The 18122-nt window shown below is 42.5% G+C and overlaps 1 protein-coding gene across 1 annotated transcript in view; it reads left to right on the top strand.

The window, feature by feature from the left end:
* The window catches only part of LOC138945933 (uncharacterized), a 50699-nt gene that overhangs the window by 22191 nt on the left and 10386 nt on the right, over positions 1-18122 (top strand). Inside the window, exons 5-14 of the mRNA XM_070317458.1 lie at positions 508-643; positions 5836-5904; positions 8204-8316; positions 11108-11189; positions 13571-13738; positions 14320-14409; positions 15079-15173; positions 16259-16366; positions 16960-17020; positions 17440-17547. Of these exons, the coding sequence (XP_070173559.1) occupies positions 508-643; positions 5836-5904; positions 8204-8316; positions 11108-11189; positions 13571-13738; positions 14320-14409; positions 15079-15173; positions 16259-16366; positions 16960-17020; positions 17440-17547 (1030 nt within the window). The remainder of the gene's footprint in view (positions 1-507; positions 644-5835; positions 5905-8203; positions 8317-11107; positions 11190-13570; positions 13739-14319; positions 14410-15078; positions 15174-16258; positions 16367-16959; positions 17021-17439; positions 17548-18122) is intronic.

The raw sequence follows: 18122 nt of genomic DNA, 5'->3' as shown, positions 1-18122 counted from the left end.
ACTCTGATGGACTTTTCCAGTTTAAACCGGTAATTCTAGTTTTGGACGAAGACAGACGATTGATAAATGGTTAAATCATACCAAAGCAGTTTAATTCTAGTATAGGACGAAGACAGACGATTGATAAATGGTTAAATCATACCAAAGCAGTTTAATTCTAGTATAGGACGAAGACAGACGATTGATAAATGGTTAAATCATACCAAAGCAGTTTAATTAAATCTGCCGGTAGTAATCATCAGAACGGATTGAAGTTATTTTCCAAGTCACGTGACAGCTAATCACCTCCTCTGTGCATATGTTTTAATGTTATGGTTATTTCACCTGAGTTATGGGCGTGAGAAAGAATGTATGTGTGATTGGTGATGTTTCGGCGTTTGTCATTTAAAATTTGTTTTACATTTTAATTTGTGTTAAAAATATTTCTGAATAATTCATGTTTGATAAAACAACAATACTATCTATTCCTAAAACAAAAAATACCATTCATCGTTTTAATGTCTACAGGTGGAACTACTTGAACCCGCTGAACCTCCTGGAGGGCAACCAGCGCAACCCGGCCTACTTCGTGGAGTCCACGCCCTTCGACAACCGGGGCGACTTTGAGAACTACATCGTCCGGCTGCAGTCCATGCCAAGACTGGTCAGCTGACCTCATTCAGTTAACCCAATGCCTCCCAGACCGCCCAATATCACCCGCTAGATAATCCATCGATAGACCCCGTTAAAGACAAACGACACCTTCTTTCTTTGACTCCCTCTTCCAAAATAAAATCTCGTCAAACGCGAAACGAAGATCGAGAAGGCGTCACAATGCGAATAATGGCGTCACGTTAACATTCTGTCACGTCTCTCAGCAACCGAGAAGGAGTTTCGAGAACAAAGTTTGTCTCGGTGACTTCAACATATCAGCAGTAGAAAATGAATCGCGAGGTCACCGTCAGGCTGTACATGTATTAGGCCAAAAAAAAAAAATTGTCTGTTTCTGGTAACATGGCTAAAAAAAATAGGGTCGGTAGGTCGGGTTTTTTTATTTTTTTATTTTTATTTTTTTTTTTTTACCCCCAAATGTAGACCAATAAAACTAACTTTAAAAATCGCACAAAGAGACTGGATTCACTATACATAGAGACAAGACACTCAACACATTTACAAATCGTCAGCGGACTTTCGTTTTCACACGTTTTTGTTGTTCATTTTCTCACCCTGTCCTTTACCACCAAAAAAAATAAAAAATGTTTGAGTTTGGAAAAAAAAAGTTTAGGGTCGGCGCCGAAATTTAGGGTCGGTCGGGTGACCAGAAACAGACAATTTTTTTTTTTGGCCTTAGTGTCGTATATGATTCAGGCCGTATGAATCATCTGTAGAATCGCTTTCCTCTTTCAATATTGAAAAATGTTGGAAGAGCACCTGGGCTTAGACTCGGCAGGCCTGAGGGGCAAACGAGCAAAACTTGTCTTTTTTCCCAAAAAGATTATAATTATCAACATCGCCAGGTGTTGCAGAAGAGATGAAACTGGTCTGAATTCTTTTTTCCCAAAGAGAAGATACTGTATCAACATGGCCAGGTGGTTTAAAAATACAAGCGTAGCCCAATTCATTTTGTGAAATCGTTGATATGCACAACAATCACACTTTACCGTAAAGCATCTATATATATATATATACGACTTGTGTCTGTCTGTCTGTCTGTCTGTCTGTCTGTCTGTCTGTCTGTCTGTCTGTGTGTGTGTGTGTGTGTGTGTCCGCGTTGCGTGAAAGGAAAACAGACAAAGTACTCGTCATAATCCCTATCGCAGCATCAATGATATGCAGTGCGTCGTCTGTGCCGCTGAAACTGCGCAGGTATATTCTGCCCTTAACGAGTACGCAGGGTCGGAGACGCTCCCCAGGTGTTTTGAAGCTGTAGAAAGAGAATGCCACGCATGAACGCACCTGAAAGATTTGAGTTATTCCGAAGGAGATAGATGGAAGAACGGAGGGGGGAGGGGGGGGGGGCAAGAAAACATGATAATGTAGCAGCTGAGCTTTTTTTCCTCCGGGTCATTACCCAGTAACGGTGTGTCAGATATTTTTACGCAGGGAGCAAGCAAGGTATAAACTATAAAGCGTTTTCCAAGCAGCGGACATTGTAATTCTTTATTTGCGCTTTAACTGCTGACTTCTTGGTTCCTTGCGTGAAAAATGAATTCCTTGCAATTGGCTATCACATAGGCCTATATAAGTTACTCGTCTGCTGTTCTGTGATTATTCCATCTCTAGCAGTTACAACGCTTTCACAAAAGGTTCTGACGTGAAAAAAGTACGCAACACTATTGCTCGGTGACGCACTTTTTACAGTCGTTGCGTATGTCTTACTCTAGTTTTGTTTTGTTTTGTTTTGTTGGGTTTTTTGGTGTGTTTTTTTGGGTGGGTTTTTGGTGGGTTTTGCTAGCGCGACCCCTGTGCCAATGGAATTATCGTGTAATTGGCACTGTACCCTGTGTAGTCGCTAAAGATTGTTTTCTGGCAACAACAAAAAGCGTCTTTCCTTTTCTTTCAGGGCCTCCGTGACGTCATTTGTCATTCCCTTTAAACCCTATATTTACATATTGAGTCATCAAATGCATTAAGGATGTTTCTTTAATCAGAATAAGGTGTTGAACGTTTGCTAAGATAAAGGGATAGTTGTTAAAAAATAAATTAAAAAAAGAGAAAAAAAGTCAAAATGTTAACACCAGAATTGTTAAACATAAAATTCAGACACAGTGGCATACAAGAAAATATCTTGTCTTGTAGCCTAAATCCAAATTTACGCTGTTCACAGTTCAGAAAATGCACTATACTTCCCTACACAGCGGCTTTCTTGGATTATTTTGACTGTACTTTGCGCTACACCTTGACTGAACTGACAGGTGCAAGGGAAAATTAGTTTCCTCCTTACTCCCTTGGACCCAACACCCTCCCCCAACCCATCAACACTCCAATCTCCTGCATCTTTCGCTAATGTAGAATTTCTCTCTCTCTCTCTCTCTCTCTCTCTCTCTCTCTCTCTCTCTCTCTCTCTCTCTCTCTCTCTCTCTCTCTCTCTCTCTCTCTCTCTCTCTCTCTCTCTCTCTCATTCACTTTTTTTTTTAATAAACATGTTCTGTATACAAATTCCCAATTTTGATCATTACGTAAGAATTCATGTAAATCCTGTAACGTCTATATAGTCCTGTGAATAGTTTTTCTGCCTTTTTATTTTTCATATTTTACTTTTGTAAATGCTTTACGTGTGTATATATATGTATAAAAGATTAGAGTAGTCCCTCTCTGGGCGAGGGCTGGTTGAAAAGAAGCGCGTTTTTATTGCTTATGCCACAACCCTCGTAAAATAAAATTTTATTTTATTTTATTATATTTGATCTCTCTCTCTCTCTCTCTCTCTCTGTCTCTCTCTCTCTCTGTCGTGTGTGTGTGTATGCTTTTGCTATCAAGCATATGATACCTACTGTAATAGTTTCATGCATTTGTTGTATGCATTTAATGACTGCTTCAAATGTGTATATTTGCATATATAGCTATTCTGATGAACACGTGGGGGAATTCGGGGGCTGTGATTGGATGGTCTCTTCCGATCATCAAAGCATAATGCTACGGAAGTCGGCCATTTTACTCAATATCCAAAAGCATATATTGTCAATAACAAAGACGCATGGTTCTGGTTTACCCATCTGTACCACGCGGCGATGTTTCTATCGATAACAGCATACACTGACAACTTGAAATTCTTCTCGGGAATGTTTTTCAGCTTTACAAATGTCGATAGCATACCCTTTTCTGCTAACTTCCCGATGAAACAGGACTAAACCAATTATTTTCAGTCCCTAAACACCACAAAATGCTCAAAGTCGAAAGATGTAGTACAAACAGGGGAGTAAAACGGAACAGCCGTTTTTGTGTGCCTGTGTGAGCTCAGTTGCCGACTAACACAAACTCAGTTTCGCATTCGGCTTTTCTTATCTCGTAACTCCACACTAAATACCCCACTTCCCCCCTGAAGTATTGATGTACAACCCATGGCACTAACATTCATATGTAGTCGTTTATAACTTAGGTTGAAAAGTTCGCTTCATGACGAGACAAGTATAAATGCCATTCATCCAAACTGAAAACTTCTTGCCGTCTGTACAGATTAGCTGTTCTCTTCCTCCCCTTGTTGCATCCTAGTTCTTATGTTGTTTCTAGTTTTCCGTTGATGTTGTGTTTTGATCTTCTTCATAAGTAGTCTTGTTCAAAATGAAAAAAACTCAAACTTCTTTTTGTTGTATACGAATGAACCCATCAACCGAATGAACCCATGTGTTGTCAAATCGAGTTTTTTTCCAAAGTCAGTTTGGCGCCTGCGCAAAACTAATGCGCATAAGAAACGGCGTCTGCTATCAAAAACTGAGATCAACGCATCGACTCAAAAACTGTCATTTTGTAAGTTTGGAACAACAAATCAAGGTCAGAACAGCTATATAATCGCTATTGTGTTTTCAGCGTAACAATAGGGTCCGATATTTAGACTCGAACAAGTATAATGCGACTCGTCTTCGACTCGTCGCATTATACTTGTCTCGTCTAAATATCGGACCCTATTGCTACGCTGAAAACACAATAGCTGGTAATAATTTGCTGTGTGTGTGTGCCCACACAAGTGTGTATCGATATGTGTGTGTGTGTGTGTGTGTGTGTGTGTGTGTGTGTGTGTGTGTGTGTGTGTGTGTGTGTGTGTGTCCGTGTCCGTGTCCGTGTCCGTGTCTGTACGTGTATATCTGTTTATGTGTCTTGGTGTCGTTTGACAATGTTTGCTTAAGTTATATCATCTTTCCAAGCTATGTTTTCATGATTATGTCTCAACATTTGGAAGGCTCTTTCTTTATTTTGCCTCACTTATTTGCATGTGTAGGCTATGTTTAAAGCCCAATGTATCACACCCTTATTAATTTCGTTTTATGCACCAATTTCAATCTCTCTCTGTCCCTCTGTCTCTCTGTCTCTCTGTCTCTGTCTCTCTCTGTCTCTGTCTCTCTTTCTCTCTCTCTCTCTCTCTCTGTCTCTCTCTCTCTCTCTCTTGAACTGTCTTATTTTTAGTTTTCAAGATAGGTGTGACTGACGAAGTACAGGACGTCACATTCCAAATAAGCACGACTATGTTGCAGGGGGAAGCCGCTGAGATTGCATTTCTTCGGGAGGTTTCCGCAAAAATAGATATTACACGATTTGCGCGAAACAGTTGAGAAGCAGACGATCTCTGAGATCTCTGTTCGTCTCGTGATAACGTTATTAATTGTGTATGATAACGATTCACTTGCAAACTAAAGTATACAATTTGGTGTGTCAGTGGTAAATGTAAATAGAAATGTGTAATACAGACAAAGCAAACAAATAAACGTCAGTGTTTTTCTCGTGAAAATGTTGCGTTGTGCGGGTGTTTGGGTGGCCACGTGATGTACACAAAGCAAAGTGCGGGACGGACTCAGTCTGCTCTGGTGCTGTAACACTGGCAAGTTCAAAACACGAGAAAAACGATTTCGTTATGCGGGCAGCCACGGTGGATGTGTGTATTTTTCAAATGGTTGTAAAATAAGTCTTGTATTGATCACCGTACTCACGCCCTGTTCTTTTTTTTGTCACACCTAAAACCGTTATTTCTTGTGAGCGACTCAGCATTATGTAAGGAACATGTGTATCCATATAATGTTTGATACTCGCATCTGTGGTAAGGAAGTACTGTGTTTTTAAGCTGATCTCGTTATATCATATGAGTCTGCATACACATGGCGGTGTTATTTTTTCGATGAACTGAACTCTTCCCTCTCGTTTCAGTTTGAAGAATATATTGGACTATTCAACGAAGCAATTCGTCTGGGGAGGACTTCCAACATTGTCTCTGTGGTAAGTCTGTTTGTCTGCCTGTATTCGTGACCCTCCACCACGGAATGAGTCGCATGTCACCTCGCGCGGTTCTGCGCTAGGCTTAATATAAGTCCGGGGGAATGTCTGGTAAGGCCAAAAAAAAAAATAGGTGTGGTTACGGTAACATAGCCCAAAAAAATAGGGTAGGTAGGTAGGCAATCACTTTTTTTTTTTTAACTTTTTTTTTCTAATGTGTACAAATTAAACCTACTTGACAGGGAAATAAGTGTGCGACACGGTCGCTTTCGCTTTCATTGCGTTTTTTGCACTGTTTTTTTTTTTTTTTTTTGACAAATGTAATAAAAAGTTATAGGATCGGCCCCTAAAAATAGGGTAGGTCGGGTTACCGTAACCACACCTATTTTTTTTTAGGCCTAACAGTGTGGCGGTCACCTTAGTCACAGGCTTATAACTCGAACAATTTTCGCTCTTTTCTAAAAAAAAAACCCGGTTTTCACCACTGGATAGAGCATAAAAAACTCTTTAAGAAAATGTAAAAAATATGAAAATCATGCAAAGGTGACATGCGACTCGAGGTCACATATATCTGTCAGTGTGTCTTCTCTGTTTCTCTGTTTGTTTGTTTTTCTACTTCTCTATCTTCTTTTTTTTGGGGGGTGGGGGGGGGGGGTGTCTGCACGACAGCCACTGCATTTCAAGACTGAATAATTTAGTTGTGTTTACGACGGGCGCGGTGGTAAGACGTCGGCCTCCTAATCGGGAGGTCGTGAGTTCGAATCCCGGTCGCTGCCGCCTGGTGGGTTAAGAGTGGAGATTTTTCCGATCTCCCAGGTCAACTTATGTGCAGACCTGCTATAGTGACTTAACCCCCTTCGTGTGTACACGCAAGCACAAGACCAAGTGCGCACGGAAAAGATCCTGTAATCCATGTCAGAGTTCGGTGGGTTATAGAAACACGAAAATACCCAGCATGCTTCCTCCGAAAGCGGCGTATGGCTGCCTAAATGGCGGGGTAAAAACGGTCATACACGTAAAATTCCACTCGTGCAAAAACACGAGTGTACGAGGGAGTTTCAGCCCACGAACGCAGAAGAAGAAGAAGAAGTTGTGTTTATGATGTGCGTTTGTTTTAACAATACAGTGGAACCCCTTTATAAGACCTCTACAAAATCTAGGGAACTCAAGTCTTAGAAAAGAGGGAGTCTTAAAAACAAAAAATCTGAGAAAATAGGGCGGGAGGGACTACCTAATATTGGTAGACTTAACACTTTCTACCCCACCTATGTTGACCAAGTTTTTTCTAGCCGAGACCAGCTGTGCTGCAGCAGGTCACTCAGAATTGTAGTAGCTGTGTAGCAATTGTATCAACACGCTGGAATGCAGGCGTTAGATGGACGTAACAGGAAGCTAACAGTCTGAGCGGATATATCCGTACCTGGTCAGATAGAGCCATATGAGTGGGTACGCATGTATCCGTACCTGGGAGACAATGACTTAAAAGGGGTTTCCATTGTCTACATTTTGTGCTGCTGGTATGTTATTCTTCTTCTTCTTCGTTCATGGGCTTAGACTCCCACGTACACTCGTGTTTTTGCACGAGTGGAATTTTACGTGTATGACCGTTTTTACCCCGCCATTTAGGCAGCCATACGCCGCTTTCGGAGGAAGCATGCTGGGTATTTTCGTGTTTCTATAACCCACCGAACTCTGACATGGATTACAGGATCTTTTCCGTGCGCACTTGGTCTTGTGCTTGCGTGTACACACGAAGGGGGATAAGCCACTAGCAGGTCTGCACATAAATTGACCTGGGAGATCGGAAAAATCTCCACACTTAACCCACCAGGCGACAGCGGCCGGGATTCGAACCCTCGACCTTCCGATTAAGAGGCCGACGTCTTACCACCCCGCCACAGCGCCCGTCGCTGGTATGTTATTGAACGAGAGACTTACGGTGATAAGGTAAACAATCAAATAACATTTATTTTAGAAAAAAAATTGGTTCACTTCAACTGAAGAAATAACAAAGAAACGAAAAAAGAAGAAAACAAGTTATTTGTATGACAAGTGAAAATATTTCTTTTGAAGTTACTGAAAAGGGAAACTCCTTGCACCGGGTCTCGAATAGCAGTCACTGCTGAAAAGACGATATACACTAATGACCAACCAACCAACTTTTCAAGTTGTTGCCGTTGTTATTTTTGATCGATTCATATTCTTGTATCCGTCTGGTTTTGTTCTGGTAGATCTGTATAATTGTTTCTCTCTTGTGTTTTGGTTTGGTTATTTGATTCTTGCTGTTGTGTGCTTTCAACAGTACCGAGTCTCCGGGCAGATAGAGAAGATCCTGAACGACACGGTGGAAGGGTCTGCCTACTTCGCTCCCTTTGTTCACATCCTGGGCAACATGACCACCAGTCCTCCCATCAGGTGAGTCGGCTTTTTGGGCATTTCGGGGGGGGGGGGGGGGGAGGGCGGTAGCGGGAGAAGAGGGGGCGGAAGGAGGGAGGGGGATGGGGTTGCAGGTACACAGAGAGATACTGAACGACACGGTGGAAGGGTCTGCCTACTTATAATAACAAGAAATTCCTCCGAGGTAGGAAAAACACCCCCGTTGGTCAAAGGGAAATAACCATTCTCACTGCCACCAACTGAGAAGGTTATTTCCCTTTGACCATTAATATGTCCCGCTATAAGTCCTTGTAAAATCTTAATCCACCAATAACTCCCTAACCGTGTGTTTGACTGGTCCCAATTTTTGTAAGGACCGTGTCAGTAATGTATAGAACCTGTTCACCAAGTTTGGTGACGATCGGTCCGTTCATTCTTGAGATCTATATGCGAACACAAACACACACCCAAACAAACAAACACATCGAGCGAAACCTATAACTCATAACTCATAACTCATAACATTTTATTGATCCAACAAAGGAAATTAAATTGGTCATCAGCACATATAGGTCATTAATTAATAATTATAAAAGAATAAGAGAAGAAAATTCATAAAACCCATGATAACCAAAAAAAATCTAAAGTAATATATGTACAACTACAATACCCTTTTTACTTGCACACATGACACACCGACACACCAACACACATGCATACATACCTACATACATACCTACATACATACATACATACATACATACATACATACATACATACATACATACATACATTCCATGTTAAAGTGTAGTTAAGAACATCACAGTAAGTATATCATTGTTTGGATTAACAGATAAGTTTTTATGTAAATGATGATAACAACAATCCATAATTAATGCTATTGCACTACCAAAAGAAGAGACCAACCAAACACATAAAACCAATCCCAGTAATCATCATCAGTTATCACAGGTATCACAGTAGATTAGCCATCAGGTAGTTAGACTCGGGGGTGTAATAACTGGACATTTTTAAATGCCTAACCTATGGCTCTAGCGGAGCCGGTAATTTCCGCGCATATGTAAATTCCGCGCTTGTAAAATACATGTATGCTCCGCGCAATATCGGGTTGTAACTTCCGCGCACGAATTACTGGTTCGGCTCATACAACTTGCGCGCGTACTCACAAAAATTTGCCGGCCATGCTGTGACTTCCCCCCTCTTGTACCTTTGCTGCAGTCTCTGTGACTGTGATACCAGACACCCGAAATTTCTGTAATTTCTGTTATATAATAAGTGAACAAAATATTCTTATACGCATGGTTTAAGTCTTCATTCGTTTTTATCGACTTGTCTGTGTAATAAAGACGTGTTCAATATATAGATATACAAGTGTCAGTTTTCATGGATATACAAGTGTCAGTTTTCATGGATATACAAGTGTCAGTTGTTAATGTCTCAATGTCTCACATTTGACCGAGCAAAGACACGCGCGCTAGTTTCACATCACATTTTGCTAAAACACGCGCGCATCTTACATATACACCACGCGCGGGAGTTTCACATGCGCGGAAGCTTCAAAATTGGGAAAGTGCGCGGAGTGTTCATGCACCCGGCTCTAGGCCCTTTACACAGAATAGAACAATTAAAAGTACAACCTTTGTTCACATCCTGGGCAACATGACCACTAGTCCTCCCATCAAGTCAGTGCACGTTTTTGGCATTTCGGGGAGGGGGGAATGGCGGGTGATGAGGAGGGGGGGGGGGGGGTACACTCCTTCGCGTGTAAGCCACTGTGTGGCCACCACAGACCTGTCCATGGTTTTACATGTGAGAAGAGCATCCGTCCATTTCAACACATACTAAAAACTCATCGTGACGTGTGTGTGTGTGTGTGGGGGGGGGGTGCATATACGTTTGTGTGTCTATGCGTGTGTGCGTGTTTTTTTTTCTTAATTCTGTCCGGTCAATGTCTTAAAAAACATGTTTCCCTAGTTTGGGCGAGGGCTGGATGCAAAAAAAAGTATGAGAATGCTAATTCTATTACCCTCAGAAAATACAGTGTATATCTTGTCTTATCTTATCTTATCTTATCTTATCTTATCTTATCTTATCCCTCTGAAGCTGTCTGTAAATGTGTGTGCATGCATAGCACCATCTGTTGTCTGTCCATCTGTCCATCTGTCTATCTGTCTGTCTGTCTATCTGTCTATCTGTCTATCTGTCCATCTGTCTATCTGTCCATCTGTCTGTCTGTCTGTCCATCTGTCTATCTGTCCATCTGTCTATCTGTCTATCTGTCTATCTGTCTGTCTGTCTATCTGTCCATCTGTCCATCTGTCCATCTGTCTATCTGTCCATCTGTCTGTCTGTCTGTCCATCTGTCCATCTGTCCATCTGTCTATCTGTCCGTCTGTCTATCTGTCTGTCTGTCCATCTGTCTGTCTGTCCATCTGTCTATCTGTCTGTCTGTCTATCTGTCCATCTGTCTGTCTGTCCATCTGTCTATCTGTCCATCTGTCCATCTGTCTATCTGTCTGTCTGTCCATCTGTCTATCTGTCCATCTGTCCATCTGTCCATCTGTCTATCTGTCTATCTGTCTATCTGTCTATCAGTCCATCAGTCCATCAGTCCATCAGTCCATCAGTCCATCAGTCCATCTGTCCATCTGTCCATCTGTCCATCTGTCCGTCTGTCCGTCTGTCTGTCTGTCTGTCTGTCTATCTGCATGGGCGTGCAGACTCGTGCGTCAGTGTAATCTTCTCATATTCGCTGCCCTTCCTATTACGAAGATAATAATGTTTTGATGTTGAAGTGTTCGTCTTCCAGGAAGGACCTTAGACAACGAGGGATAGAGGCGGTAGAACAGGTGTTCCACGCTTACAAAAACTTGAAAGATTACCTGGAAAATGTGAGTTCTCCTGTGAATGTGTTTCAGTCTTAATTGGGCAATCTCCCGATATAACCCCGTCGGTTCAATCTTCAAATGGTTCAAAACTACAAACACCGTACCGGTTATGGATTCCTACAACGGGATAACGGAAAAACCAAGTTCAACACCACTCTATATATACTCCAGACGTCACGTGACGGAAAGAATGTCATCACACCATTGAAATGACATTCTTTCCGTCCCCTATAGGCGACGAAATAGGTCAAATTTTGTGCACTTTTTAGTGGAAAATGCTTCGACGCCGGAGCGGGTACTGGACCCAGTGCCGTTGTAGTGCAAGTGTACTTTGTAGTGCACTTGCACTACAACGGCACTGGGTCCAGTACCCGCTCCGGCGTCGAAGCATTTTCCACTAAAAAGTGTGACCTATAACCGGTACGGTGTTTGTAGTTTTGAACCATTTGAAGATTGAACCGACGGGGTTATATCGGGAGATAGCCCTTAATTGTTGATAGTGGTGGTTGTTTGGTTAGTTCGTGGTTGGTGGTTGTTTGATTAGTTCGTGGTTGGTGGTTGGTGAGTTGGTTTTTTTTTTTTATGTACATTCAACCTATCTGGTGGTTGTGGTGGTGATGTTTGGATTGGTTGTTGTTGGTTTCGCCGTTGTGTTGGTGTGGGTTTTTTGTGGTCCAGTGTAACAAGGCAATTAGGCAAGGCAAGACAAGGCAAGGCAAATATTTTATTTCAAGAAACCCCATGGGGGTACATGAAAACAAAAATACAAGAACAAGAAAGAAAGAATTCAGGAAGATGTCTGACGTTATCCTTTTCAGGGGTAGTTTAAGACACCATGCAGGGTTGGGTGGGGTGTTGGTACCCTGTAGCGTGCCGGGCCAATACGTACTACCAGGCCTGCCTGTCTCGCAACGTGTAATCATCTACAGGGTGGGCCATAAAAAGTGTCCACATTTAATTTGTTAATATTTTTCCTGTAAGGTGATATTTTCTTTTCTGTTTCAGATAGAATTTGAGACAAGCATCTTAGAATTCTTTTAAAGCCTGAATGGATCGCATTCAAGTACAGGAAAGGACCAAAATCGTTGAACTTTACTTTGCTACCAATTCTGTGGTTCTCGCCCAGCGCGCTTTTCGGAGAGAGTTCCCTGGCACACACTGTCCATGTGCGAGAACTGTGAAGCGCCTCGTGGATAAATTCAGGAACACTGGTAGTCTCGCAGATAACAATAAAGGACATAACCCTGAACTTGATTTATCCACGAGGCGCTTCACAGTTCTCGCACATGAACAGTGTGTGCCAGGGAACTCTCTCCGAAAAGCGGGCTGGGCGAGAACCACAGAATTGGTAGCAAAGCAAAGTTCAACGATTTTGGTCCTTTCCTGTACTGGAATGAGATCCATTCAGGCTTTAAAAGAATTCTAAGATGCTTGTCTCAAATTCTATCTGAAACAGAAAAGAAAATATCACTTTACAGGAAAAATATTAACAAATTAAATGTGGACACTTTTTATGGCCCACCCTGTATATCATGAAAAATCCGCTCTTTTGCAGGAGTACTTTAAACACACTCGAGTGGGTTGGGGCGTGGGTACCCTCCTCCAGGATAAAGAATACTACCACGCGTGCCTCAAATGGTACCTTTTCCACACAAAAATATAGCCATCCGTGTCATGACAAACTCGCTAGTTTGCATGTGTACTTCAAACACACCCGTGAGGGGTGGGGGTGTGCCTCAGGGTAAAGAATACATCTAGGCGTGCCTCAAGTAGTACCTATCTCTCAACATGACGCCAGGCATACCTCAGCTAGACTTTAGCCACCCATTTCATGAGAAACCCGCTCTTTTGCAGAAGTACTTTAAACACACCCGGGAGGGATGGCGTGTGGGTACGCTGCCTCAGGGTAAAGAATACTACCAGGCGTGTCCCAAGTAGTACTTGTCTCTCAACATGACGCCAGGCATACCTCAGCTAGACTTTAGCCACCCATTGCAGAAGTACTTTAAACACTCACAGGAGGGGTGGGGTGTGTGCAATGAGGGCAAGATGTAGTGTAGTACCCTGTGCGCCTCATATGGTATTTTTCCCAAAACATATAGCCATCCATCTCAAGAAGAAGAAGAAGAAAACTACCAGCGTACTACCTGTATCTCACTATTCATTCATATTTTTCATGAGAAATTCGCTCTTTTGCAGGTGTACTGAAGTCACTGTAGCCTTCTCAGTATAGAAACATAGTATTTGCTGCCGCGCGAGCCTGAGAAAACATTTTCCTCTTTCGCTTTGCTGCGCTGGCCGCAAAACCCCTCTGCGCGGAGGTGTTCTCACGCACCTCCTACGTATGGTGTTCTATTTCTTGAAAAAAAAATGCTCTTTTGCAGAAGTACTTCAAACACACCCGTGAGGGGTGGGGTGTGGGCACGCTGCCTCAGGGTAAAGAATACTACCAGGCGTGCCTCAAGTGGTACCTGTCTCTCAACATGACGCCAGAGGAGGTTCACCAGCTAGGACTGAGGGAGGTGGCCCAGACTGAAACTCTTATGAAGAGGGTAAGGACGTGACTGGTCAACGCTCTTTATGCTTTGTAGACTCTTAATTTCAAAGAATTCTTGTGGGCACGTGATAAAAGGAAGGAAAATTAGTATCAATTTAATGCACACATTATCATATATCACACACACACACACACACACACACACACACACACACACACACACACACACACACACACACACACACACACATAAACACGCGCGCGCGCGTACGCGCACACACACACCACACACATAAACACACACGCACACAAACACACACACACACACGCACACATACATCCACACACACACTCTCTCTCTCACACACACACACACACACACACACACACACACACTCGTACGTACGCACGTACACACACACACACACGTACACATTCACCCACAAACACACACACACACACACACACACATACATACACACACACACACACACACACACACACACTCACACGCATAGAGCCAAATATTTGAGATTATTTTTTGAGTCAAGATCAGTGTACGACACAATGCGACTCTATGTGACGCCAGTGGATTACTGACTTATGACCTCTTGGTCTTGTCATATGTGTCTGCAGATTATGGCCAAACAAGGGTTTCAGGGATACACGGTTGCGGAGTACTTCGCGGAGCTGAAGAAATCCAAGCGTCACTTTCTATCCACTGGGGTAAGGGGAGAGGTATACTTGCACTTTTTATCCCCCCACCCCCTCCCCACCCAACACACCTGAGGACAAGAGCTTATCCAGTCGAAAGGAGCGTAAGATTCATCTGCGCTTAACCCAACCCAGCCTGTTACATTTTCTAATAGCCCTGTGCATATCTAATAAGCCACTCACATGTTCTTTTTGCCCTGTGCATATTTAATCTGCCACTCATATGTTCTTATAGTCCTGTACATATTTAATCAGCCAATCACATTTTCTGATAGCCCGATGCATATTTAATCAGCCAATCACATGTTATGATACCCCTGTGCACATTAACTCAGGCAATAACATTTTGAAATCCTGTGCATATCATATCAGCCAATAACATGTTCTGATAGTCATGTTTGTAGTTATTCAGCCAGCCACATGTACGTTCTAATGGCCCTGTGCATATTTAATTAGCCAATAACATTTTGAGATATCCATGTGCATATTTACTCATCCAATCACATGTTCTGATAGTTTTAAATTGTGCATATTTAATTAGCCAATCACATGTTCTGATAGCCCTGTGCATATTTAATCAGCCAATCACATGTTCTAATAGCCTTGTGGATATCATATCAGCCAATCGCATGTTGAAATAGCCCTGTGCATATTTAATTGGCCAATGACATGTTCTGACAGGAGCAGATGATTGAGACATATGAAAACATCATACAGGAAAGGATTGAGCCAACCTTGAACGGACTCTTCAAAGACCTACCTGGGCTGCCTCTAAAGTAAGATAGGTTGGTTGGCTCATTGGTTAATTGGTTGCTTGGGCTGCCTCTAAAGTAAGATAGGTTTGTGTATAGGTTGGTTGGCTCATTGGTTAATTGGTTGTTGCTTGGGCTGCCTCTATAATAAGATAGGTTGGTTGGCTCATTGGTTAATTGGTTGCTTGGAGGAGAGCTGCCTCGGCTGCCTCTAAAGTAAGATAGGTTGGTTGGCTCATTGGTTAATTGGTTGCTTGGAGGAGAGCTGCCCGGGCTGCCTCTAAAGTAAGATAGGTTGGTTGGCTAATTGGTTGCTTGGAGGAGAGCTGCCTGGGCCTAAAGTAAGATAGGTTGGTTGGCTCATTGGTTAATTGGTTGCCTGGGCTGCCTCTAAAGTAAGATAGGTTGGTTGGCTCATTGGTTGCTTGGAGGAGAGCTGCCTGGGCTGCCTCTAAAATAAGATAGGTTGGTTGGCCCATTGGTTAATTGGTTGCTTGGAGGAGAGATGCTTGAAACATGTAGATGGTGGGATCATTGTTAACTTGATTGTTACAAGAAGGGTGGGATGGCTGGCTACTGGGGGGGGGGGGGGGGTCGCTGCATGGCTTGGTTTGGTTTGATTTAGACTCAGGGTAGGGTTTTGGGTTTCGATTGGCTTGGCTATAGACTCGGGTTTGGTTGCATTGAGTTAAATTGAGTTAATGAACTGTTTGGTTTGTGTGTTGAAGTTTGTTTGGGTGGTAAGTCTGTGGTTGGCTTGGTATATTTGGGGAAGGGGAATGTTCTGTTTGTTCTGTTTTTTTTATTTTTAGATCCTTTAGTAGTTCGGAGATGTGACATCGTTAAAATGCCGTTTGTAGCCGCTACATTCTGATATTGTTTTTGTGTACTTGTCTTTTTGTTTGTTTTGTTTTTTGTGTTTGTGTGTGTGTGTGTGTGTGTGATCGGTTTGCATAACTATTTTTGGATTGATTGAAATCGGTGTGTGTGCGTGTGCGTGTCCGTACTTGTGTATTGTGTGTGTGTGTGTGTGTGTGTGTGTGTGTGTGTGTGTGTGTGTGTGTGTGTGTGTGTGTGTGTGTGTGTGTGTGTGTGTGTGTGTGTTGCAGGGTACACCCTATGCCCACAGATGGACCAAGGGGGCAATACTCATCAGGAACAGCAGACGGCATTCGACCGGGCATTTTCTTTGCCAATGTTTTGCGGCCTGAAGAATTGTGAGTACAGTAGCTAGAATTCCCCTTTTAACACCTACACAAATCTGAGAAAATCAGGTCTTAAAATGGAGGGAGTCTTAAAATGGAGGGAGTCTTAAAAGGGAGGGAGTCTTAAAATGGAGGGAGTCTTAAAATGGAGGGAGTCTTAAAATGGAGGTCAATTTAAAGATGTTATGAACAGAAAATCTGGAAAGAGTAATAGGTCTTAAAAGGAGCGGAGTCTTCACTTATTTGGGGGGGGGGGGGGGGGGGGGGGGGGGAGGGAGGTGTGTTAATAGGTGAGTTCCAGTGTAATCGTGTGAACACACAAATCCAAAATCAATGAGACTGCCAACGTTCCAAAATTCAGAATAAAAAAACAAGAAAGGTAAGTTGTTGGAACGTTGTTATTAACAAAATTACGTTACAGTCATTTACAGTGAACACACAGTTAAATACGTGTTTTTTCGTGCAGCTCTTTGAAACAGTTACTTCTTTAATTCATAGTTACAGGTATTCTTCTCATACCAGAAGCAATATCATGTTCAAGTCATCTAAAACTGATTCAATTGATGGCATACGTCATTGTCAATGTTTCCTTTTCTTTTCTGCAGACCGACTTATCTCATGATGGCGCTCACTCTACATGAGACCAACCCAGGCCACCATTTGCAGGTGAAGAGTTTCGGGACAACTATCACAGTAGAACTGTAGTAATTTTTGTGATCTCCTTGTTTTAAGACCCCCCCCCCCCCCCCCCCCCCCCCCCCGTTTGCAAAGTCTTTTAATGCATACATGTGTAAGGGAGAATTGTCTGGAACCAGTCTCCTGGAACCGGAGAATAACAAGCATTAAACTATCGGAAAAATCGCGAGTTGTCGTTTATTGTTAATATCATTTTCTTTTTTTTAAATAATCCAATGAAAGTTATTAGGCGGGGAAAGGGGGGGGGGGTGGTGATACGGTCGGTAGGGGAAGAGAAACACTGATTTCATTTATTTTATTCCTAGTTCTAATCCTTATGTCCACTTGGAAAACAAAATTATGTATATATATATATGGCTCATGTTGCCTGTTGAATTGTGTGTGTACAGATGAGCTACGCCATCACAGCCGATCTACCCGAGTTTCGGAAGAACAAGGAGTACAGTGCAAAGTTCCGGGTGCCTTTTGCATTCCCCACGTACACGGCTTATGTGGAGGTATCAGTCAAGTTTTCTACCTTTTGAATTCCCCACGTACACGGCTTATGTGGAGGTATCAGTCAAGTTTTCTACCTTTTGAATTCCCCACCTACACTGCTTATGTGGAGGTATCAGTCAAGTTTTCTACCTTTTGAATTCCCCACCTACACTGCTTATGTGGAGGTATCTGTCAAGTTTACTACCTTTTGAATTCCCCACCTACACTGCTTATGTGGAGGTATCAGTCAAGTTTTCTACCTTTTGAATTCCCCACCTACACTGCTTATGTGGAGGTATCTGTCAAGTTTTCTACCTTTTGAATTCCCCACCTTACACGGCTTATGTGGGGGTATCAGTCAAGTTTTCTACCTTTTGAATTCCCCACCTATACACGGCTTATGTGGAGGTAATCAGTCACGTTTTCTACCTTTTGAATTCCCCACCTACACTGCTTATGTGGAGGTATCAGTCAAGTTTTCTACCTTTTGAATTCCCCACCTACACTGCTTATGTAGAGGTATCAGTCAAGTTTTCTCCCTTTTGAATTCCCCACCTATACACGGCTTATGTGGAGGTAATCAGTCACGTTTTCT

Source organism: Littorina saxatilis, linkage group LG13, assembly GCF_037325665.1.
Source record: "Littorina saxatilis isolate snail1 linkage group LG13, US_GU_Lsax_2.0, whole genome shotgun sequence".
Classification (NCBI taxonomy): Eukaryota; Metazoa; Mollusca; class Gastropoda; order Littorinimorpha; family Littorinidae; genus Littorina; species Littorina saxatilis.
Note: the sequence above shows the minus strand (reverse complement) of the source record. Positions and strands in the feature narration are given on the sequence as shown.